The 26,673-nt window shown below is 40.1% G+C and overlaps 1 protein-coding gene across 1 annotated transcript in view; it reads right to left on the bottom strand.

Moving 5' to 3' along the window:
- Positions 1–26,673, bottom strand: part of ZMAT4 (zinc finger matrin-type 4) — a 346,888-nt gene that overhangs the window by 210,282 nt on the left and 109,933 nt on the right. The window contains exon 3 of the mRNA XM_043563476.1: positions 16,354–16,443. Coding sequence (XP_043419411.1) covers positions 16,354–16,443 — 90 coding nt within the window. The remainder of the gene's footprint in view (positions 1–16,353; positions 16,444–26,673) is intronic.

Genomic DNA, 26,673 nt, shown 5'->3' with positions numbered 1-26,673 from the left:
AAACAGGCTCTCTTCCACAGTCTCCTCTCAATGAACAGCTCTTGTATCTACTGCTATGTAACAAACCACGCCAAAACTTAATGGTCTAAAACCACAACTGTTTGTTTAACTCCATGACTCAGCAGGTCAGCAAGGCAGGCAGGGCTCAGCTGAGTGGTTCTCCAGGTCCCAGCCAGGCTCACCTGCTCTCCACGTTTGCAGTCAGCTGTTCACTTGGCTGAGGCTGGCTAGGTTTCAAGATTTATGATGCTTACTCTCTCCACATGTTCTCTCAGCTAGCCCAGACTGGTTGCAAGAGTCCAAGTGTATCAAGAGCCTAAGTGCAAGGCCCACATGTTTTTCAAAGCTCTGCTTGTGATGGATTTGCTGCTAGCCCACCAGTGAAAGCAAAGTGCCTGGCTAAGCCCTGAGTCAGGCTAGGAGGATAATACTAAAGGGCCTGGACACAGAGGTGGAAACAGGGGCACCTGGGTGGCTCAGTTGGTCAAGCATCCGACTTCAGCTCAGGTCATGATCTCGTGGTCCTTGGGTTCAAGCCCTGCATCGGGCTCTGTGCGGACAGCTCGGAGCCTGGAGGCTACTTCAGACTCTGTGTCTCTGTCTCTCTTTCTCTGCCCCTCCCCCACTCATGCTCGTTCTCTCTCTCTCTCTCTCAAAAATGAATAAACGTTAAAAAAAAATTAAACACAAAAGAGGTGGAAACAGATTAGGGCCTGTAGTGCAATCAGTTCTCCATTGATGATGTTAACTTTAAATTCTCTCATGTCTGCTCCCTTCTGATCTCTGCTAACTTCTTATTCCCCTAAATCTCTACAACAGACACCTAACAGGTCCACCCACTCCATTCTGGGGCTTCCTTTAGACTTTTCTATACATAGCAACAGAGTACTTTTTATTTTCATATTTATTTTCATTGAAGAAAAACTGACATATAATTTAATATGAGTTTCAGGTGTACAGAACAGTGATTCAACATTTGCATATACTACAAACTGATCACCACAGTAAGTCTAGTGACCATCTGTCACCATACAAAGTTAATACAATATTATTGACTGTATTCCCCATGCTGTACTTACAGCTGCATGACTTATTTATTTCTAAACTGTGGAAGTCCGTACCTCTTGATCACTTTCAATCATTTTGCCCACTCCCACCCCTCCCTTCTGGTAATCGCCAGTTTATTCTCTGTATCTATCAGTCAGGGTTTTGCTTTGTTTTTTTTTTTTTGTTTAGATTTCACATAGAAGTGAAATCATGCAATATTTGTCTTTTCTGTCTGGCCTCAAGGTCCATCTGTATTATCAAAAATGATAAGATTTTATTCTTTTTTATGGTTGTGTGCGTGTGTGTGTGTGTGTGTGTGTGAGAGAGAGAGAGAGAGAGAGAGAGAGAGAGAGAGAGAGAGAGACATCTTTATCCTTTCATCCACCTTTGATGGACACTTAGATTGCGTCCATATTTTGGCTACTGTAAATAATAAGTAAGAACATAGGGGTCAGAATAATTATTGAAAGCCAAATCTGATTATTTTAGTCTCCTGGCCTAAAACCTTTCAATAGACTTTGGTTGCACTTAAAATAAAAACCCAAACTTCTTAAAATGGCTTGTAAATAATCCTCCACCCTACATATTGAGTTCACCTGTTGTTCAGTTTCATTACTGTGAAAGTGCCCTTTCACTGTTACGTCCCGATTTGGATGATAAATTACATTGTCACCCTCCCCCTAAAAAGGGGTCTGCCCCTTACTTCAGGACCCTTCTAGCCTCTTCTACCATCACACTTGCTGTGTTCTGCACGAGTCCTGCTCACCTTCTGTCTATCCCCAAAGGCTGTTCCCTCTCTCTGGAATAGTCTTCCCTTACCTCTTTGTCCAGTTAATGTCTGTGCACCCTTCAGATGCTACTTAGGAATCACTGCCCAGAGAAATCCTCCCTCAATTCCCATACAAGTCACCTCTTCTGAACAATCTCTCTCAGCTCCATGCCCACTTGGCCATGGCATTTATCAGAACTGCCATTTCAACTGAAGGCAAGGACTCTGGGTCTGGCTTTGCTCACCACTTACTCTATGTCTGGAATATACACAAAGCAATTATTAATGGATTACATGCCTAAAATATTACTACATTAGAAAATAAAAGAAATATTTGAAATTATAAACAATCCACTCATCTCATTTATGAATCATAAATATCAGTTCCCAGAAAATATTTAAATCACAGTTAATTAAAATTGGAAAGCAGCAAGTGATCACTTAGTCCAGAGGAGGACTAACTTTCTTGGATTTCACTTTCTTGAAGTCCAAGTAAAATGCAGACAGGACTAACAGTTTTCTGTTTTATTTCTAGGTGACAAGACTTGCATTGAGAAGACTTAAAATCCCTTCCAAGCTCAGATATTCTTTGGTTACAATTTACTTTTGCCTTGATAGCCCTTTTTTTCTTCTTTTTCTCTTCCCTTTCCTTCTCCTTCTCTCCTTTTTGCATAATTAGCTATGAAAGCAGAGAACTGCTGCCCAGGACACTATGTCACAATGCAAAAAATATATAAAAATGAAAAATCTGTATGGAGAAAGGGATGGGTAGGAAAAATACACTAAAGACCCTAATTTCTTAGTCTCCAGAAAATTTCAGGTCATAAATCCATCTTGAATGTTTCCATCTCCCATTACAACAATGGCTACAATGGATAATGAGAAATCAAACAAACTAATTTGTCAATTCTAGGACATGACATCATGACCATTCATTTCTGGGGTTGCTAATGCCAACCAGTGACCTTCTGGGGTTATGTACAGCTGAAATGTGAAGAGGAAATTTAATTAAAAAAGGTCAACCATCACTCAGTACACCAATAAAACAAGATTTTTTTCCTTTACAATAAAATCTCAAAAATTAAAAAAGAAAACCAACATCGTATCTTATGATATACATTCAGTGCTTATAGCCCAAACTATAATGACTATATGGATGATAACATTTGCTGAGCTCTTGAGTATCTAAAGTCATAGACATTCCTTTAAAGGTCAGCTGTAAAACCGAGTTAATAACTCTGAAGAAAAATGCCTTTTTCCCACCAGGAATTCACAATAAAAATCATCTCCTTCTCTACACCATTTTAACTACGCTTGGCAAAAAGACAAAACTAATAGACAAATTAGACATGATTACAAGACTATTTGGCTATTCAATGTCACAGATCAAGAGGAACGGTTCCTGTTGCAAGCAAGTAATGGCCCTGGTCCACAGTCACTCACATATGCTCCATAGAGAGTTTCGATAGGGTTTAGAGAATGACACGCTCAAACAGCCACATTTTTAATATCTATTAAAGTCACTGTGCCATGACTGCATGATGCCACCTGTGAGCAGGAGGGAGGGGAATATGAGCAACAGCACCGTGCATGTGGCCGAGGGGAGTACGTTCTATCACCCAGAGCTGCTCCAAATATCTGACTCTCTTCCAGCCAGACTGAAATATTGGCATTGGACAACAGCCAAGTAATGACAAGACGTACGCGTTCCTCCAAGCAACACTCCAATGTGCTAATGCCAACACCATATTTTTCCCTCTTTGTATTAGTTTAGGTTCTTTAAAACAAGAATGTTATTGAACACTGTAATATTTTCACAGTTTCTCTGGTTCCTTGGCAATTACTTAGGGCTTCTACTGAAAACATCTCTTTCAGCAGCATTTATTTAGTCCTAGAATACAGACCTATGAATTTCCCCCGCCAGCTCACTCTAACCAGCTTGTTGTGTTTTCTCCCAGTTAAATATAGTATCAGAAGGAAATACAACCCTTACCCAGTGCATTAGAAAGGAGGAAGGAGTGTAGGGTGCCTGGGTGGCTCAATTAAGTGTCCGATTTTGACTCAGGTCATGATCTCACGGTTTGTGAGTTCAAGCCCCGCATAAGGCTCTGTGCTGACAGGTCAAAGTCTGGAGCCTGCTTCAGATTCTATGTCTCCCTCTCTCTCTGTCTCTCTCTCTCTCTCTCTCTCTCTCAAAAATAAACATAAAAAAAGGAAAGGAGGAACAAGTGACAGTTGTTAGACACCCACCTCCCAGGCCCTGTGCTCCCTGCTTTGCATTTACATGATCATTTTCATCCTTCACAGTAGTCATGGATAAATGGGCTATTGCCACCATTTTTCAGATGACAAAACTAAGTCTTAGAAAAATCAAGGAACTTGACAAAGCCTACCCCACTAGCAGGAATTGGAGGCCATATTCAATCCCAGGGCAGTCCCCAACGCCTGCACTATTCCTTTACATGACACTGAATTGAGTGGCACCATAGTAACCACCTCTCAGATTTTCAATATGTCTGTAAGGCCATCAGCCCTCAGTAGGAACCTGAGAAGAAATTAACAGGATTAGGATGGCCCAGTGAATATTGTCCTAGCTCACTGGAGCCCTGAGTAGAAGAATTCATTGAGCCACTCCCATAAAGAGTGTCCTATAGGAACCTAGAACTACTAATGTCACTGATATGTGAAATGGCTGAGCCAGAAGTGAAATGAAATGCACCAAAGGCAGCCACAGAGATGTGGCTGGGTGGACAAGGCCCTAGAGTTAGATGACCTCTAGTTTTGTATGCTTCTATTCCTCTCTGAACCTTCTTTATCTCATTTACAAAGTGGGCATTGGTAATGCTCACACAATAAAATTCTCTGAGAATTACCTAAGACCACATAGGCAGAGCTCCCAATATCGTCTGTGATCGGGGGCAGGTACATGAGAAAGATTTGCCGGATCCAAGTCCAAAAAGACATTTTACTTCAAATTAGTAGAACTCAGGGCATCATCCCTATTTTTCAAATGTATTTTCTCTAGGCTTTCTGGTGTGTATCAGGGGACATTCATCATTGTCTCAGCATTACCTGCACCAAATCCAGGTCACATGAAGTTATAAATGTAACTTGTATTCTAACGGCACAACCCTTGGCTGCTTCTAGGGCAAGAAGAAAAAATATATATTTCTAAAAGAACATATCAACCCAAACAAAGCCAAACAGTCACAAACCAGAATGTAGTGAAGGAAACAGACTTCTTTGTTCTGCAAGAATAATATTCTGAGCATGAGGAATGCTCATAGGTGACTAAGGAGAAACAGAGAGGGCACGTGGGGTCGCCTAATGGGAAGACAGCAGGCATGATTTATGACATAGCCTTAGAGAGTAAAGATTCACTGTGCTGTGTAGGACAAAGGAAAGAAGGGAGGGAACACCCTCTCACACCCCTCCCTGTAGCCAGGGAAGAGATGGAGATAAATGGACCCCATTTTAAAATGATTAAAAGTGGGTGGTAAAAATTTTCAGGAAAGAGTTGGGATTTCAGAGAAGAACAAACTTAGGTTTTGTGAGACTCTAGGATGTGAATCAAGGAAATCTACGTATCAGGGGAAAATACTGACACAGGAAAGATAGCTTGAGAGGCAGACACCTGAAAAGAGGAAACACAGCAGACAGGGCAAAGAGCCCAAGAACCCAGCTGCCACATGTTCGTGAGCCATCAAGCTGCATTAAGCTGGGTAGAGGCTTCTGGAAACCCCTGCTGGCCCTCTGAAAGGAAACCCAACATATAGGCTGACATCTCAGAGCTGACATTAGAGAGGTCTGTCATCCCCAGAATTCCTTTATTAACTACCCTAAACAAAAACATACTTTGATTTGTGTTCAAGAGCCCATTTGGTGTGCAAAGTGAAAGACACATGTTAAGGCATTTGACCTCTACTCTTCCATGTTTCGCATCATCCAGTAAGTATGATCCACCTGTTTACTCTGGAGGCAACACCAAAATATCCTACAGAGAAGAACTTTCTATAAGTTTCCTTTTTTCTTATGGCTGAAATTGGGTGGGGATCCAGGAAGGACATTTACCTCCATTAGCTACGCCTCAACTTCTGGACAAACAGCCTTGATATGTGGCAAAATAGGGTCAAGCCTCAAGGGCAGACAAGAAAAGACAGACAACAGCTCATCTCAGAGCAGCCAGTGAGAAGGAAGCTAAATAAGTGAGCAGGTCTGTCAGGGCAGGGTGGTTACAGACTGGCCAGATGGAGCCTGAACATGTGGGTCCCCACCAGAACCACCTGCTGGGGAGACCAGCCTGTGCTATGACAGCATGATCTCCCAAATCCTCCCCCTTTCCTTACGTGTTTCCTGTTTGAAGATCACCCACATGAGACCAAGAACCTGGAGAAGATTCTCATTGAAACAGTGTCCATAGTTCTCAGATTTTCTTAAACCCAATTTCACAAAATCTTCTTTTAAGAAAGGCACTTTTATAGGGATATAACCAAAATATAATTTCATGGTAATACTCTGTATGATTTTCCATACAAATGATAGTTTTTTTAATTAAAACTATTTTTTAATCATAATTAATTTAAAGAAAAAAAATAAGATAATATCTTATCATGAAAATATGAACAGTAATTTATGAAATGCCCCTGTGGGAAGGGGTATAAAGATTAATAAGTTAAGGCCCTTGCCCTCATGAAGTCTAAAACTGTGGGTCTTACCATCTCTGCCTTTCCAACTAAGGAGGAATAGGATGGACCCACTGGGAGTCACTGGATCTAGGTCTTAAGACCACATCTGAGGGGCGCCTGGGTGGCGCAGTCAGTTAAGCGTCCGACTTCAGCCAGGTCACGATCTCGCGGTCCGTGAGTTCGAGCCCCGCGTCAGGCTCTGGGCTGATGGCTCAGAGCCTGGAGCCTGTTTCCGATTCTGTGTCTCCCTCTCTCTCTGCCCCTCCCCCGTTCATGCTCTGTCTCTCTCTGTCCCAAAAATAAATAAACGTTGAAAAAAAAAAAAAAAGACCACATCTGAGCTGTTCCATCTCCTTAAATAGCCCCGGTCTTCCTACTGGATGCACATGGTTTAACCACCGACAACTTCGGCATCTCTCTCTAGAAGTCCTCCAGGGTATTGATACTATCCTCTCCCCAGCCCTGGCACTTGGTGACAGCCTTGAATTCATTCAGCACACTGTCCTGACACTGGACAACACCTGTAGAGAACCACCTGTAGAGAACCTCTAGCCTGTGCCTCTGTGGGATCCAACTCCTGGCCTGGCCACTGGCATGGCTTCACCCTCCCCATTAGAAATGTAGAAAACCTTCACTGGGAAGAAACTCTGAAGACAAAAGTCCACCAGTCACTGGCTGTCCTCTACCCCTGCACTGGAGGCAAATTTACCTCTATGCAACTTCAGTTCCGCTCAGCCTGGATTAATATGGAACAACCTCGAGAAAGGGTTTTCCTCACATCTTTTCCCCATGCTCAGATCTCCCTGCTCTCTGGCCCTTAAGGAGGAAGAAGACTACTGTGGCTGCAGGAGAGGCGACAGCCACCCAGTGCAAGTTCTGAACTGGAAGCCATTTGGAAACCTTCTTCTGCTTCACATCTATTATCCAATTGATCCATTTTTACTGACTTAATTATCCCTCGAATTTATGTATTTCTCATTGTTTGCTGTTGTCATTAGCCTCATCCACAGCCATCCTCTCAGTGGCCTATTGAAAGCCTGACGCTCAACCATTCACCTCTGCTCCTTTTTCCATTAATCCATTCTCTGCATCTGACATCACTGCCAGCTTCCATCTCTGAACACCAGCAACGCTGGCTTTCATTTTCTTCCTTAAGTGTGCCGTGATTTCTTTGACTGCAGGGCCTTTGACCATGCCGTCCCCTCTGCCTGGCATTCTTCGGCCTTCCCTTGCCTCTTTGACTAGTTAAACCATCCTCACCTTTCAGACACAGCTGAAGCATCATTTGTTCAGGGAGGGTTTCTCTGATCCCAAAGACCTATGATCTCCCCATTTTGTGCTTTTCCATTACTTTCTCTCATTTGTGTATTTGTATGATTTAAAAAAAAAAATGGCCGTTTCCCCCACTACCCTATAAACTCTGTCAATACCAACTGCACGTGTTTCCTTCACCATTAAATTCTCGCAATCAACAAAGTACCTGACTCTCAGTAGGAAGTCAATTAACATTTCTTTTAAAAAGGGAATAAATGGGGCGCCTGGGTGGCACAGTCGGTTAAGCATCCGACTTCAGCCAGGTCATGATCTCGTGGTCCGTGAGTTTGAGCCCCGCGTCAGGCTCTGGGCTGATGGCTCAGAGCCTGGAGCCTGTTTCCGATTCTGTGTCTCCCTCTCTCTCTGCCCCTCCCCCGTTCATGCTCTGTCTCTCTCTGTCCCAAAAATAAATAAACGTTGAAAAAAAAAATTAAAAAAATAAATAAAAAGGGAATAAATGAAGAATACATAGTAATATGGAGTTCTAGAGCCAAACTGTATTGTGTTTGAACCTTGGCTGTATCATTCACAACAAGGTCTGTGAGTTTACATAAGATATTTGACCTAAGCTTCAGGCGTCATCCCTTTTAAAATAGAGGCAGTAAAGATTCCTACTTGCATTTGTAAAGTTCAAATAAAATATCTTTCAAGTATTTAGTATCGGGCTTGACACATAAAGAGGGCTTCATTCGTGGCCAGCTAACAAGAGAATATATCCAATGATGTGTTAGCAGTAAAATCAAAGACCGACTACACTACCTCTGTTGTGGGGGAAAAGTTATTTTCATAGCTGCCTTTGGGGGAATCCTTTTTTTCCTCCCCTCTGGATCAGATTTTAGATAGAAGTAGTAACTATGCTATATATTTTAGCATAAATGAGTTTCAGAACCACAGTGCCAAGCTAGAGACCTAGTATGGGGCCCAGAGAGTCATGTAGAGCCAAGTGCCATACTGCACATTCGCATTAATGAGCAGTTCTGGGTTGTTGTTTTTTTCCTTTAAATTATTATCTGTGTATTTGGAATCTCGATTCCACTTTTGGGTACAGTTTGGAGAGGAATTATTGGACTTTCCAGGACATACCACTGATTTGTAGTGACAAGAACAAGTATTCTAAATCAGGGTTATCTCAAAAAAAGTCCAGAGTCTTGGGTTACCATAAACTGGTGCTGCTGTGCCGATGGCATAAAAAACCTGGTGTCCTCATTGTGTCCACAGTGTTGCAGACTTCAAACAAATTCTTATAACGTAACCCCTTCCTAAATTTCAAGCAATCTGCACTGAAAAAAACCAAAGCAGAACAGCAAGAGTGTTGATTCTCGCTCAGGAGTTTGGAATGATACTTCCTACTGGCCAAAACCTTCAACTTTCTGGCCCCTAATAAACCAAAACTCAAAAGGAACAGAGGGCAAGGCAGCTTGAAGAGTCTGGAATGACTTAGGTCATTCTGAGCCTAGGTGGCTCAGTCAGTTGACCATCTGTGTTCAGCTCAGGTCATGATCTTGCAGTTTGTGGGTCTGAGCCCCTCATCGTGTTCTGTGCTCACAGCTCGGAGCCTGAAGCCTGCTTCAGATTCTGTGTCTCCCTCTCTCTCTGCCCACCCCCACCCCCGCTGCCCTCTCTCTGAAAAATAAATAAACATTTTAAAAAATTATTAAAAAAAAAGAGTAAGGAATGACCCAAATGTGTCATCCCTGTGAGTAGACAGATGCGCAAAAAGAGGAGTGATAACGCCCCCCTTCCTTCACCAAATCTGTCCACTTCACATGGGGGCCAGCAAACACTTTCTGTGAAGGGACACAGGGGAAACAGTTTAGGCTTGTGGGACATACAGTTTATCGCAACTGCCCAGCTCTGCCGCTGCCCTGTGCATAAAGCTGTAAAGGACTGAGCGTGGCCATGTTCCTAAGATTATGTCTATGGACATTAAAAGGTGAAGTTCATGTATTTTTCACTTGACAGTACATTCTTCTTTTGGTTTTTCCCCCAAACATTTAAGAATGTAAAAACCGTTCTTAGTTCGCAAACTTTACAAGAATAGGCCATGGCTACATTTGGCCAGCAGCTATTTTCTGACCCTTGTTTTAAGACACATCAATAAACACCACCTCACACTTATTGGTGCCCTAATCTTTCCTCAGGTGTTCTCCATGAACACAGCAGGCCTGCCCCTAACTGGACTAGAGAAGTTGTATATCGCACAAGAGACTAACGATCAGAACCAATAGACAAAAAATGTAAAACTCTATTAATGAACGCTACGCGCGCGCGCACACACACACACTCACACACACACACACACACACACACACACACACACACACTTTACCGTTTATCATGCAGATCCACAAACAGGAAGCTTTTATTTGAGTCCCTGAACAACTCTGAGAGGTAGGCATGGCAGCATTTATAGGCCCTGATTATAACCATGGCAATTAAGGTTTAGAAAGTCCAAAACAAAGTTGTAAAACTAATATATGTAGCTGAGCCAGGGACAAAATCCCCACTTGTAGCTCTAAACACACAGCTGGAGGCCAAAGCACACAGCTTTGATGGGTAAATGTACCTATCTTTGCTAACTGCTCATGAATTTAGCTGCAGACCACTTGACAAAGCAGAAAACGTTGACAAAGTAAACATTAATATTGTACGCAGCAGACGTGCGGGCCTTTCCCCACCACCCCACGCTTCACTTTGGTCTCCACTGCTCTACTGAGTGCATTCTGTGTCCCCCAAATTCATGTCGTCCACCTCCAACAGGAGACATTTGAAAATAGGGTCTTTGCAGATTAATTACAATGAGGTCACACTGGATTATTATAGCAGCTGTCACTCGGATGACTGTCGTTCTTATAAGAAGAGAAGAGAACACATGAAGATACATGCAAGAAGGAGACCAGGTGATGACAAAAGTGGGCAGGCATGATGCAGCTCGAGCCAAGGAACACCGAAGGCTGCCAGCAACCACGAGCAGCGAGGTGAGAAGCACAGAACCGATTTTCAATCAGACCCTCCAGAGAGAGGCCCTGCCTACACCTTGATTCAGACTTGGAGCCTCAAGGACTGTGAGAAAATAAATTTCTGTTGTTTTTAGCCACCCAGTTTGTGGTAATTTGTTACAGCCATCCTGGGAAAGTAACACAGCCTCCCACCAGCATTTTATACTCTAGAAATACCTTTGAATTTTGCTTCGCTGAAGACATTACTCATTTTGGCTCCACACTCAGAAGAGCACTTTGCCCCCCCATTCACTGGGCTCACCCACGTGTATCCCTCAAGAATCAGTTCAGCGTCACTTTTTCCAGGCAACTCTGTCCTGCCCCATCCCACCAGGAAAGGTTGGGGACCCCTCCAGTGTGCTAGATGACACCCTGGGATATGTCTTGTGGGAGCACCCGTATCCATGGGAGCACCTGCACAGCCACCACACTGTCTTAAAAAACGTGACCACACATTGGATCACCCCCAACCTGAACTAGATCCTGATCTCTCCTGGGGAAGGGCCCATGTCCTTACTAGCTGATTACCACCTATCTCAGGAAGTGGCATGGTGAGCTAGTTTGCAGAACCAGAGGAATTTTGTTTCATTTTGTTTTGTCTTTCCCCAGCCTTGTCTTTGCCACTTGCCAGCGGTATGACCAGAGTCAAGTGACTTAATTTCTCTATTTCAGTTTACTTTTCTGTAAAGTGGGGATAATGATAGTTTCCACCCTATACAGGAGTGAGGATTAAATGTGTTAATGTATGTAAAGCATTTAGAATATAAGTAGGAGGTACCTGCTAAGCACCAGCTATTATTACTTTGCCCCAGAACAGCAGTGCTCTCTGGCTCTGGACCCAGCAATGGCTTCAATGTCTAAATATAAGACAGAATTTCAAGATATGTGGGAGAAGCCTAGGAATAGAACTTAGGGAAGCAGGGAGGGTCTCAGCCTCAGGCCTGACCAATTTGGGCAAGTCATGGTACTTCTTTGGACCTTTTTTTCACCTTCATCACAGAACAGTCGGATTAGATAGTCCTCCTGACCTGGAACCCAGGATTTTAGGGACCCATGAAACTGATCCTGGAGGTGCTCCAGCTCTGCTGAATATTCCATACCTATAGGAAATCATGTAAGTGTTTAAAAGTGAGAAGCTTGATTACACCAACCAAATGTCAAGTTTTTCCACTTAGGAGGAATTCTATTAACTCGATGTAAAAACACTATGTACTTAATACTGACTGGTGGTTTTTGTTGGCAGTTACTTATCCTTACAGAATAAAATTAAAGGTAAAATTAAATCATCCTTTTACTTAAAAATGTTGTTTCTTAAGTAGACATTTTTTTTCCAAAGCAAGTGAGAAGATACTAAAAAGTATCTTGAAAACCTGAGACTCTCAATGAACTAGATGTGCTCTACGTTCCTTTTTGGCTCTAATGCTCACAAGATTACAGAAAATTTCTCTAAGGCAATCAACTATAACAATTTATTTCGCATTTAATTTTACTCTGTGGCCTCAGGAGGAAAATGTCTTGCTCTAAGATTTCAGGGAAAAAAAAAACATAGAAGATCCAAATGAGCATTTGAAGCACATGAAGGGGGAATTTAAAAAGCTGGAAATACCAGGTTAGGAGGCAGAAATGAATTTTAAGTTTTTGAAAAGCAACAACAAAGTCAAACAACCTGGAGTAGAAATGACAATTGACCCTGGGAATAATCATAGGCACTTGTGTTCATGTGTATGTAGACTTGGAGTTACTGCATATTCTCAGAGGGCTAAGAAGTAGGGAGGGAGGGATGGCTGCCATTACTTATCAGCCCTATCAGTTTTAGGGATCACTGTGGGGCCAAGGTTCAGGTGCATTCAGGGATTGGAGACTCAGAAACAAGTTTTCTCTGTTTTTGGAAGTCACTCACTTTGTTGGGTAGTCAGCGTGGCCATGAAACTATTTCCAGCCAAGACTGGGCTACAAACCTGTCACAGCCCCAGGAAGCAGGGCAGTGGGGAGGATGTGCAAGGATGGAGAGGCAGGTGGAACAGAGTGTTACATTCTTCTAAGACACAGGGTATTTGTGGAGAGGGAATCAATAATAATAATGCAGGTAGAAAGAGCTTTGAAAATAAAGTGCTAAATAAATAAGTTATCTTATTTGGACCTTATGCTAAACCTGTATACTGATGTTATTTTTATCCCCATTTTATAGCCCTGTGGAAATAAACAAGACCAACCAAATGAGAAAAAGAAAGGCTATTTATTTAGAGCTTACTAGAGCAAGAATGTCAGTCACCATCACTGGCCTTGGAGAAGACTCCAAGGCAAATGGATAAGTGGGAAAGCTTTGTAATGGAATAAAGGGGAGGACTCAGGTATGCCCTGATTGGAGACTGCTTGTGTGCGGAAGCTGTAGGTAGGCGAACTAGAGGTGGACATCCTATGTGATTGTTTAGGAGTGCCTATTTGGCTTTCTCTGGCTGGTTCCAAACAGGGAGCAGGGACAAAAATTAGGAAAGCTATCAAGTATTAATCAAGTCCAGACCATTTGGGGCCTATTGTTACAGGAGTTATGGTTTGGCTGCCTGGATTGTTACTAGAGATAACGGTCTGACTTCCTACAAGTTTAACTTAGGCAGGCTTCTGGGGCTGTTTTCTATATACTAATGGGTTGGACTCCCAGGATGGTTGCTATAGGTTATGGGTCAAAGTTCTATTTTTATTTATTTATTTATTTATTTATTTATTTACTTACTTACTTACTTACTTATTTATTTATTTATTTATTTATTTATTTATTTTAGTTAAAGTGTAGTTGAAACCCAATGTTATATTAGCTTCAGGTGTATCAAAGTTTTATTTCCATATGGCTGGCCATTGTTTATTTGCATATTAAGCCTTTCAACCCTAAGGTATGAGTCTGTACAAAAGAAAATTGGCCAAATAATTACCAGTTTCAACTTTCACAGCCCCAGTGAGGGACTGGGGTGGCTTCCATGCTATATCCAGCATGTCAAAATGCCTAAGGTAAATGATGTATTTACCTATGAAATGATGCACAAACAAACCCTCATAAAATCATCAACAATCTCTTTCAAAAAGTAGAGTCATTATGTTGCTTTTCCTGCTTACTGATTTGGTCTTATACTATGATTACAGAAAGCTATAGAATATGATTTAATAAATAAATCGTTGGCAGGAATGTCTGGGTGGCTCAGTTGATGAAGTGTCTGACTCTTGATTTCAGCTCAGGTCATGATCTCATGGTTTGTGAGTTAGAGCTCCATGTTGGGCTCTGCACTGACAGCACAGAGCCTGCTTGAGATTCTTTCTCTCCTTCTCTCTCTTCCCCTCCCCTGCTTACACACGCACATATGCTCTCTCTGCCTCTCCTGTCCACTCTTGCAAAATAAATAAATAAACATTAAAAAAAAACAGACCATTAGTAGATCCAAGTTTTCAAAACTCAGGATACACCAGAGGAAAAAGTTCTCAAAGGGGTCTTTGGTAAAGAATCTTTGCAAATACTTCCTGCTCTAAAAATCCAAACATCTTCCCCTCCATAAATCATTCCCAGTGCTACTGGCAGAACCAGGGCGTGAGTGGGTAAATCATGGGTCTGACCAGAATGGCAGAGACCATGTCCTCAAGTAACACCAGTTGAGTCCCAGTGTCCCCCTTCTGTCTGCCCAGTCAAGCCCTCCCTAGGAGCTCAGACATAAGTAAGTACAACATTCATGATTAGAACTTGAGCAGATAGAAAATAATCTGTGTTCCAAGAGCTAATTGTCAAATGTATATGAACCCTATTGTTTTTGACTATTATGATAAGACATGAAAAAGCTACTGAATGAAGTGACATGGGCATCATTGCTGGATAATTTCAGAGAAAAGGAACTAATTCTGTCCTCTCCACTAATGGAAAGATGGAAAGCAGGACTCTGCTGTAGCTACAAGATTCTTATACTACATGAAAGCTGGCTCAGGTCAACACTCCTGAGGTTTAATAAGTTATTTTGATAGGAATACACCCAAGAATGCACCTGTCTCCTCCCCTACCCCCCACCTCCTCCAACTGGTACCATCCATTCAAGCCCAAGGACCCCACCTCAAATGCCAACTCTCAGTAACACCATCCCCGAGCAACTCTTCCTGGCATGGATAACTTGCCCTTTGTCTCCATGGGATTTTGTGTAGAATCTTAAACACCTACACTGTGCAATTACAGTAATTTTTTTTATACAATGTTGATCTCCCTCACTCCACTCTGAGTTTCTTTAAGGCAAATCTGGGCCTTATTCATCTCTCTTTCCTCAGTACTTTGCATATAACAGTACACCTCACAGAAGCCCAGTGAGGAAAGGGTGATTATTATAGTCTCATTGAGGAAACAGGTTGAGAGAGATCAATTATTTGCCCAAGGTCATAAGGCTAAGAGCTGACAGAACCAGTCTCTGTCCCACTTCTTAGCAGCTTGAAAAGTTTTTGTGACATCTTTTCCCTCTAATAAGCTCTAAATGCTGCTTCACCAAGGCAGTAAAGACAACTCCACAGTGTTCCAGATTAGCCTGCGCATGAATAGCTCGTGTGCGATGTAAGAGGCGTGCTTGGAATTCGTTAACACCAGCCCTGATGCTCACTACTCATGGTCATCCACAGTTCTCTTGTTCTCTCTTTTTCTCTTGTGAAGAACACACAAGTGTGGTTCTTGTCAAGTGTCTTCAATGATCATATATTAATTTTTAATAAGGATAGAAGACTGCCATCTATAAGGCAGCAGAAGGAGAAAGGAATCACAAGCATAAGCAAGAGTGTAGGGCATAAATTCTATGCCTGCAGCCTCCTCAGTGCTCAAAGGACAAGCGATTTCTGTTTCATCTGCAGTGTTTATCACAGAGGACCTCTGCAATGGATGGATATGAATATTCCACTCATTAGGAAAAGTAAGCCCTACTGGGAGGAAGGAATATTTATTTATCAGTCCCTGCTTTGGCCTGGCTGAAGTAAACCCTTTGCTCTGACCTTACATCCTCAAAGCAACTTCCTAATTGTCATTTTATTCCCAAGTAAATGTTCCCTCAGGGAGAGGGGCACTGATCAAAACCCTCAGTATTTTTATTTGCAAGATGTGCACAGTATTTACAAAGGAACGAATTGGCATTCAGTTTTAGACACCAAAGGAAAAATAAAATATGTTAATAGCAAAGTATCTGATATTTCTGGCAGGTTTTCTCCTTAGGCCATCCTTCCTACTTTTGTTTATCTTCTGATGGCTCCTGCCTTCCCTCAGCCAGCTGCTCTCTGTTCCTTCTGTACATTCTTTCTCGGCTCTGCCCTAGTGTGGAATCATCACAAAGTTCTCCAACACCATACTGGCAAGTTTGGGCGGGAAAAAGGGAAAAGACTTGCTTACATGTAACATTTTCTGTAGTATTTAATGAGAATAATTTCTACTCACTTAGCTTTTCTGCTAAGGTGGACATGACTATACTTCCTAGACTTGCAAAGTTCTTAGCAAATGGAACAAATCATCTAAGGTTATCGGACGGTGCCAGATACTCACATTTTCTGACCGGAGCCTCTTGGCAGGACACCCGCCATCCCTGGGGTGAAGCATGTAATACAGTCGGACTTTGCTTGCATGTTTTCGACTCTGGGAAGGAAAAGCAGAAGCAAATACTATGAAAGAGAAAGCATTTTAAACCCTTGGAAACTTAGCCAGTGACCGTTAAGTGCAAAGTAGTACTTTCATTAAAAACAGTTCCCCACACTCCTGAGGATTACGTGGGGTGAAGTTTCACATAGGTTTAGTGACTTGCCCAAAGTTATAAAGCCAACATAATTTCAGGATTAGAAAACACAGTTAAAGAAGAAAGTTAAAGTTAAAACACTGGGATCTTGAAGCATAGGGTGCGTAATATATTTAATTGTCCTCAAAATAAGAATGGGTCAGCAGAGAGAACAATACAAGGATCAACTGTGATGGAAAGCTTAGATCCCCTGCCTTGTCTCACCCTCCCACTTCCCTGCCATGAGGATCTTGGGACAGTGCCCCCCCTCCCCCTCCTGGGAGTTGGCACTCATAGTATCTCCAACAGAAGGCTTTATCTCTGGTTCTCCCATGCTAGATAGAGCCTCCTTAATAAGCTATCACAAGAGATCTTCCCAAGTCAGATATCATAAGCAAACAAAAGATATCATATGCAAGCCCAAGGACTGATCAGAGCCCAAGTTGCATGCAAGCAGGCAAAGCAGTTGAACAAATAAAGCTCCACATCCTGTAGGATCAGCAGGACTATGGGTTTCTGCCTGTATTGAATGGTCCACACCCAGCATGGAGAATTGACCTCGTCTTAGTTCTATCTTTCTTCTATTACTTTGCTCAACAGGGAGCCCACCTGAACTTCCCACACCTTTAAAGAACCCTACAGTTTTAACTCCCAAGTTGCTACCTGTGGCAGGATGGTAGAGTGAAAAGAGCACCACCAGTGACAAGTTCAGATCCCAAGTGCAGCTCCACCACCATCTGGCTGTGTGATATTGAGCAAGTCAGTCTAATTTGTTTGTAGCTAAAATGAGTCTCTTTTTCTCGGTGTACAAAATGAACGTGATATTTATTAGGGTTGCTGTGAGAATCAAATGAGGCAGCACCTATGAAAAACTGCAGTCCATATAATGCTTAACGTGTCTCACCAGCAAGTGCACCAATCCTGAACTCTGAATCTGCACTGCTCTGATGTGCATTCTCCTTGAATCCATCACTATCTAATTCCCATCGCCTATCCCTTTCCTTTGCTCAGGGCTGATTTCTTTCTTCTCCAGGCATTGGTTCTGCTTTGCCTTTACTTACAGTTGGGGCCCAGCCAAGCTCCTGCAATGATGGTTTGCCTTCATGGATTAGCCACAAAGGCAAAATGATTTTCGGAGAACGCAAGGCAAATTGCAACTTGTTTACAGGATATGATATAAATCCCTCTGTCTCATTTTCCTTCTTTATCACATTTTTCATCCCCTTATTGTGCCCAAAGCAAGAAAACCATGCTTCTAAAACAGTCCTTGAACACTTTCAAGGCCTTTAAATGGGTTTAAAATTGTTAATGGAACATGAATGATATTACAGACATATAAAGGTACTGGAGTGTGATTTTGAAATACATTTGTAGCCATTTCCAGGTTGTATTATAAGTTTTAATCACGGGTTACCTGGAGTCTTGTTTGCCTGGGAGATTGGTAGGACAGTGAAATAGAGACCTATGTGGACCTGTGCCAGATGATTTCAACAGCATTGTTCAGCTGCTGCACGGTTCTGAGAATGATGGAGTGCAGACTGGTACAGTTTTTTGCAGATAAATATGTTGATTACTAAAATCTGTATACAGTTTCCAGTTTTGTTAGTTTTTTGGAGGTAAGGAGTAGTGGTAAAGTTAAGAATACTGCTACAGTCAAAAAGAGAAAAAAGAACCATTAAACACCTGCAGGATGCTGAATGTGGCCACAGAGCCTGGGCTGGAGAAAAGCACAACAGACAGGTAATTAGTGAAAAGACAAAGCAGTACCAGTGTGAGCTCAAAGCCAGCGGAAGTGGGCTTTCAAAGTTTCATTTGTTCCCTTAGAAGAATGTATCACATTACCTACCACCATCAATCTACTCAAAGCCCTGGATTCCTAGACAACAAAATCACATCCAAATTGGAAATCTCATAATGTGGCCTGTTTCATGGTTGGAGTTCTTCTCTTTGCTAAAATACTACATTTCTTTCCAAAAGATTCTTCCCAGCAAAGGCAGAGCTCACTGGATTATTTAATTGCAGCTTGACAAAACTAGTAAGAACCCATTAGCTAAAAAGAAAAGGGAAGCAAATGATAAGTCTGCTGTAAAGCCATTAGTGATGAGAGATATTGGGATTTGAGTCTTATTAGCAATTTTCTTCATTAAAGGCCAGTTTTTCTCCTCAGCGCTGCCAGCCTCTAATTTTGACAGAAGGACTGACTGCCCTCCAGGTACTGTCTTTGTCCTTGTGTATGGGTGAAGAAAAACAGTGCTTTGGAGAATCCCACCTCATTCAGGAATGATGGCAGAGACATCCTAGTTCATCATTTCTCTGTTTCTCTATTGCCTGGTCTTCCTTATTGCCTCTGCCCTCCTGCAGCTTTTCCTGGGCTGCCTGAACGGGGTCCAATGCCTTTCCCACCCACAAGCCAACCCTAGCTTCAGGCAGACAGTAAAAGCTCCAAAGGCAGTCCACTTCTCAGTGAGAAGAGTGTGGAGCCACCCTTCCAGTTAGACTGATTCAAACCCAACACCACTTCCAAATGATGTTGGTTGAGAAAGAGAAAGAGGCAGCTACCAGAATGCTCTCAGGCCCCCTATAATTCCTCTGCCTCAGCTCAGGATCCAGCCCTGCTAGTGAGTCCTCTCCTTTTTTCCTGGCATACTCACCTCTACCTCAAGGTGGGGCATACTGAGTAACCCACAGCGTCTTCCCCCACTTGGCTCCTCTCAACCCCTTACCCACAGAAATTGGTTGAAAGTTGACATCGTAACCTCACTCCTTCCAATTTATTCTAAAACCAAGCAAACAAAAATATTTCCACAAAATGTTAAACTTAGATTTGAGCAAAGATGTTCATTGCAGCATTGAGCTAGAAACAACAACTCAGGGAGGTAGCTACATGTTGGACAAGAGGCTGGTTAAAGAAGCCACGGGATGCCCTTATGTTCAGTTGGAGATTGAAAAAGTGCTTCCTACATACTGAATGTTGAACGGAAAATGCTAAACTGAAAATTGTTTATGTACTGTGATTAAGATTATGTAAATATTTGTAAGTATATAAGTAAGAGGTGGAAAATCAAGCATGGGTAGAGAAAGTATGGATGGTTTTCATTTTTTTATTTTTACAACCAATTTTCCCTTAACATAAAAGTAATAACTTCACAATGCTCAAGCCATTGTAATTTCTCAATAAGTATACTTTCTACTCACAATGATTGTAATTAGTAAAAAGCACACTGATCTGAAATGCTTTTATACTCATATATTCATATACTGGCATAATTGACCACATTTCCAGCTACCCATTAACATCTTATCAACATTCAAATGCATGATTTTTTTCACTGCAATACTTGCTGATTAGATGAGACTACTTAGCCCAAGAGCAATACACATTACTTTAAATATTAAAACTTTCTTTGGGAACATACAAATGTTATGGTAAATACGTGTCCTTTTCACAATGCGATCATTTCCACTTCCTGTGTACAAATGGAGTCTCTACGGAGACAGTGCGCAAATGCCATCCAGACAACCAACCTGGAAGGAAAACAACTTCTGAAACAGATTTATGTCATCCAAGTAATATGAACAACAAAAGCAAATCCTTATGACTTTTTCAAATTTATTAATACCTCACACATGCACTGCTTTTAAGAGTTTAAAAAGACAAATTGCCAACTGCAAGGAAATCCAAGGAGACAAAAGGAACTTACATGTTAAATGTACATATGACAGAGTGTCAGGGAAGAAAAGGGCCATTTCTTTAAGGGAAAAGACATGAAAACGAAATTACAATCTCTTTTGCTTGCACCAAAAGTCAGTCCCTGGTTCTCGCATTAATATTTGCATTTTAAGTAAAAGTCATTACTTTCATTCAAACCACATCAACTTTAAGCTTCCCAGAGAGGTCAGAAATTACCAACTCTTCCATTTTAATTAAAGCCTTTGCCCCTGATGCTGGGCATTGTGCAGGGGGCAGACCTATCTGCAGATTAGTTTCTTTGGCTGAAACAATCTCTTGGCACTCAAAGAAATCATCTAAAGTGGAAATTCAGGCCAGCCTTCTCTTTGGGGGGATAAAGAACAAGACAAACCTCTATTTCCGATGTATTGTGTGAAAGAAGGGGGTGGACCACATGGAAATAGAATGGCTTTGTGCTTCACCTAAATAGCCATCTCCCATTATCACATACCCTTAAAAAATTCACAACTCAAATTTGCTTCCAGCAAGGCTACTGATTTCTGGTCTCATAAAATGTGAAGATAACAAAGCAACTTAGTATTTGCATAATGCTCCAAACAGCCTTCAAAGCCCTTTGACATTTACCATTTCATTTTATCCTCAAATCACAGTTGTGAGGCTGGCAGGAGAGGTGTTATTTCAAATAAGCTTTAAGATCCATTCCTGATTCCCTAGTTAAGTCTTCACCATTTTATTTCATCATAGGTATCTAATTATACCTCTTCCAAAAACCAGCTAAAATAAGCCTTTTCCTAAAAGAAAAAGGGAAAACCTGGAACATACTGATAATTACAGAGGAGTGATACTCACATGCCAACCAATTTTGAGCTGTTTCTACTCATTCTAGGGTGAAGAAGAGCCACTTAAGGGAAGGACGACAAATACCAAGGGTCTAACTCCCCAGCTACCCAAGAATGACTGGCTGATGTGAGATGGGCTCCATCTCTCAGGAAAAAGGAGAAGGCACCCTGGCAGAACCCCACTTAACATGCCCAGGGTTGAGGGCCCCAGGGCTGAGCCCTGGAAAAGCTGGAGCACAACTTCACTGGGAAGTCAAGGTTCAGTACAGAGAAAACCACAAGTGTGCAAGATTCCCTCTGATGACTGTGACTCTTTCCTAAAGTGATGCATCTTTCCTTATTATCACAGAAAGGAGGCTGGATACAGAAACTCCCTGTACCTAGAGTGAACCAACTAAAATTCTCAGAAGAAATAAATAAGAAATAAATGTTCTCTGCTGGAAATGCCCAAGGACCCGGGTTTCAGACCTCCTACACAGGCCACTGAAATGGTCCTACAAACGGAATCAGATCAGAAGATCCTGAAAGCTTTCAGACATACCATGAAAGGATCAAAGGCCAATCCTCACACACTAGAGACAAGTGACAGGCCCTCATAACCTCTGTTCACCAAGGATCAGTAGCACCTAGGAAATAATTCTGTATTGGAAAAAGAAGACTTTGGAAAAACTTCCAAGGAAAAAACATCAAGAAATTATTTGCAAAACATTTCCCACAATAAATAGAAGTACATTTTAAATGGCACAGTCTTTGTGCTGTTTAATGCTGAGGGTAAAAGCTAAAAGATGAGATAAGACAGCTGATTGAAATAAAGATGTACTGCCTGCGTTAATAAAGAAAGAACATTAAAAATATCATGGCTTGATTTTGAAAGTCTTTTCACAGCAACAGGAGCAGAATCAACACTGCAGATCGGTGTGTTATTCAATATAGAGACACTTCTTAGAATGCAGAGGGATAGAATAAAGGAGTGGAAAATAGCGATACTGGAGATCTTACATATGAAAGATCAGAACAAATAGAATAAAAAGTCCAAGAATAGAACCAATAATTTGGAACAAAAAGAAAACTAGAAATATATATATATACATATATACACACATATATGTATATATATATACATATATGTGTGTATATGTACATGTGTATACGTGTGTGTGTATATATATATATATATATATATATATATATATAAACTTTGTAATTGGAAAGTTTTGTGAACAATGAAGAAAAAGAAGGACTGATGGAGCATAAAAAATAGGTGTTTTAATCTGAAATACATGTAAGAGGCAAACCATAAAGTAGGAAAAATATTTGCAAAAGTAAAATAAAATGGTTTAGTACCTAAGATAGAGCACTCTAACAAATTTATAAGAAAAATAGCTTAAAATAGGCAAAAGATAGGAATTGCAGAAAAGCAAACAGCTAAAAAAGACTTATAAAAAGTTCACCCAAATTCTACCTTATAACTTTTAAACTAAAAAATATATCTTTTTCACCATTAAATTGACAAATATTTACAAAACAAACATATCTATATTTATGAAGCTACAGAAAAATGAAACTTCTTGTACAGAGTTATTAGGCATGTAAACTAATATAAGATTCCAGGATGGAAATTTTGCAATATGTATTCATAAGGGAAAAAAATTGTTCAACAATTCTACTTCTATGAATTTATTTTAAGAAAGCAGAGTTATGTTTTGCCATTTATTTATAAGTGAAAGCGGGAAAATAAATTACGTATCCTAAGTGAGAGGGATAAACATTTTATCTGTGTGACAGATTACCAAACTGCCATCAAGAAATTATTGTAATATCGATGACATTTTTAAAAAATCTATGAAATCATACTAAGAAAAAAGGTCCCTCTGAAACCAGAATATAAATGATGCCAAGTTTTTTAACAATAGAATCTATCTACATACATATTGAGATAGATAAATAGATAGATAGATAGATAGATAGATAGATAGATAGATGTGTGTGTGTGTGTGTGTGTGTGTATTTAGCATAGACATAGGAAAAGTCTAGGGAGAAACATACCAAAGGGTTAACATTGTTTATCATGGATCACAGGTGATTTCAATTGTTCTTATACACACTTTTTATTTTTTTTTCCTTTTACCATAAAACACTATTACAATACAATTGACTATATTCTCTATGCTATGCCTTATCTGCATGACTTATTTATCCCATACCTGGAAGCCTGTATCTCCCACTCCTCTTCACCCATCTTGCCCATCACACTGTCCCCTTCCACTCTGGAAACCACCAATTTCCTCTCTGTATTTATGTCTGTTTCTGCTTTTTTGTTTGTTCATTTGTTTTTCTAGATCCCACATATAAAGAAATCATATGATATTTGTTTTTCTCTTATTTCACTTAGTATTTTATCCTCTACTTCCATCCATGTGGTTGAAATGACAAGCTTCTCATTCTTTTTTTTTTTTGGCTGAGTAATATTCTATTACACACACACACACATGCACACACACACACACACACCCCACATTTTCCATTTTTTAATTCGCATATAATTAACATAGAAAATTATATTAGTTTCAGATGCACAATAATTCAAAAGTTGTATACATTTCTCAGTGCTCACCAAAATAAGTGCACTCCTAATCCTCTTTATCTTTTTTATTATGTGTGTGTGTGTGTGTGTGTATAAATGCCACACCTCCTTTATCTATTCATCTATCAGTGGACACTTGGGTTGCTCCCCTATCTTGACTATTGTAAAAAGTACTGCAATAAACAGGGGTGCTTGTAATTGTTCAAATTAGCGTTTGCTAACATTTTGTTGAGGATTTTTGCACTGATGTTCAACAGGATATTGGCCTATAGTTTTCCTTTTGTGTAGTGTCTTTATCTGGTTTTGTTATCAGTAATGCTGGACTCATAAACCATCTTTCCTCTTCTTTTTTTGGAATAATCTGAGAAGAATAGGTATTAACTCTTCTTTAAATGTTTGGTAGAATTCACCTGTGAAGCCATCTGGTCCTGGACTTTTTGAGTATTTAATTACTGATTCAATTTCATTGCTAGTAATTGGTCTGTTCAACTGTCCTATTTCTTCTCAATTCAGTTTTGTAAAGTTATATGTTTTTAGGAATTTAGTCCATTTCTTCTAGGTTGTCTAATTTGTACGCATATCATTTTCATTATATTCTCATAATCATTTTTATCTGTGTGGTGTCAGTTGTTATTTCTCCTCCTTCATTTCTGATTTTATTTACTTGCATTTTCTCTCTTATTCTTTTGATGAGTCTAGCTAAAAGTTTATCAATTTCACTGATCTTTTCAAAGAATAAGCCTGGTTTCATTGATCTGTTCTATTGTTTCTTAATTTCTATTTCATTTATTTCTGTCTTAATCCTTATTATTTCCTTTCTTCTCTTGCTCTTGTTTGTTCTTTTTCTAGCTCCTTTATGTGTAAGTTTAGGTTGTTTGACTTTTTTCTTGCTTCTTGAGGTAGTCCTGTGTTACTACAATCTTCATTCTTACAACAGCTTTTTCTGCATCCCAAAGATTTTGGATCCTTGTGTTTTCATTTCCATTTGTCTGCATGTATTATTTAATTTTCTCTTTAATTTCTTGGTCGACCCATTCATTGTTTAGTAGCATGTTATTTAACCTCCGTGTAGTTGTATTCTTTCCAGACTTTTTCTTGTGATTGATTTCTAGTTTCATACCATCATGGTCAGAAAAGATGCATGAAATTATGTCAATCTTTTTAAATTTATTGAGACTTGATTTTCAGCCAAACATATGATCTGTTCTGGAGAATGTTCCATGTGTACTTGAAAATAATGTGTATTCTGCTGTTTGGGGATTAAATATTTTGAATATATCTATTAAGTCTATCTGATCCAATGTGTTATTTAAAGCCATTGTTTCCTTTTTTTATTTTCTGTCTGTATGATCTATCCATTGATATAAGTGAGGTGTTGACTTTAACAATATTACTGAATTGCTTCCTTACCTCTGTTAATCATTGTTTTATATACTTAGGTGTTGCTTTGTTGGGTGCAAAAATACTTACAATTGTTGTTTTGTCTCTTTTGGATTGTTCTCCTTATCATAAAGTAGTAGGCCTTGTTTTCTTATCCATTTAGTCACCCTATGTCTTGATTGGAGCATTTAGGCCCCTTATATGTAAAGTATTTATTGATAGGTAAGTACTTATTGCCATTTTGTTACTTGTTTTATGGTTGTTTTTGTAGTTCTTCTCTGTTCGTTTCCTCTCTTGCTCTCTTCCCTTGTAGCTTGATGGCTTTCTTTAAGGATATATGTGGATTCCTTTCTGTTTATTTTTTGCCTATCTGTTATAGTATACCACATTTTCTTTACCTATTTATCTATCGATAGACAATTGTGTTGCTTCCATATGTTGGCTGTTATAAATGATGCTGCAATAAACATAGGGGGCATACATCTTTTTGAATTAGTGATTTCATTTTCTTTGGATAAATACCCAGTAGTGGAATTACTGGATCGTATGATACTTCCATTTTTAATTTTTTGAGGAAACTCTATACTGTTTTCCACAGTGACTACATCAACTTACATTCCCGAGACATCTTTATCAAGTCTTGTTATTTCTTGTCTTTTTTTATCCCATTCTGACAGGTGTAAAATGATACCTCATTGTGACTTTAATTTGCATTTCCCTGATGATAAGTGATGTTGAGCCATCTTTTTGTGTGTCTGCTATCTGTACATCTTCTTTGTAATAATGTCATAAATATGTCTTCTGCCCATTTTTTAATTGGATTATTTGTGGGGTTTTGTGTGTGTTGACTTGTAGAACTTCTTTATATATTTTGGATATTAATCCCTTATTGGGCATATCATTTGCAAATATCTTCTCCCATTCAGTAGGTAGCCTTTTAATTTTGTTAATTTTTTAATATGTGTTTTTTTTTTAATTTTCCAAATTCTTTAAGGAACCTAATCATTCCAGTAATTAGAGGGAGGGGGGAATCACAGTTTTAAAGATTCAGTCGAGCATTGATGATTTATCATTCTAATAGTCTTACCTTAAGATAAGTATAATAAGTCTCAAAAGATCAAGGGACTTGCTCAAGATCCCACAACTTATAAATTCTCAGAGAATAGGGATTATATGTGTTTTGTTCATTGTTGTATTCTTATCAACCATCACACATAGTCAGTGCTCAGAAAAGGTTTGTCAGCTGAGTGACTAAAGGCATGAATGAAAAAATGAGACAATCCCAGAACAAGAGCCAAAGACCCTTGATTAATCAAAACAATAGTTTGAAAGTGGTGTGTACATCATTGTTATAGATTCCCTCTATTCTAAAATGAAATCAAACCCATTACTCATCTATTTCCATCTCTGTACCCCACTGCTGCAGTGTAGGTCAGAAAGAAGCAGGGAGCCTGCAGACCAGAAAGCATTCTAAGTAACAATTCCTGCAGGCATTTTGCAGAGTGTGTACATTGGAGGAAAAACTCTCAGCAGGTGAATTGATGAAGATTGTGCATGAAGCATAAATGCTAAAGCAACTGAGGAATTGCTACAACTGGTC

The sequence above is a fragment of the Prionailurus bengalensis genome, chromosome B1, assembly GCF_016509475.1.
Source record: "Prionailurus bengalensis isolate Pbe53 chromosome B1, Fcat_Pben_1.1_paternal_pri, whole genome shotgun sequence".
NCBI lineage: Eukaryota > Metazoa > Chordata > Mammalia > Carnivora > Felidae > Prionailurus > Prionailurus bengalensis.
Note: the sequence above shows the minus strand (reverse complement) of the source record. Positions and strands in the feature narration are given on the sequence as shown.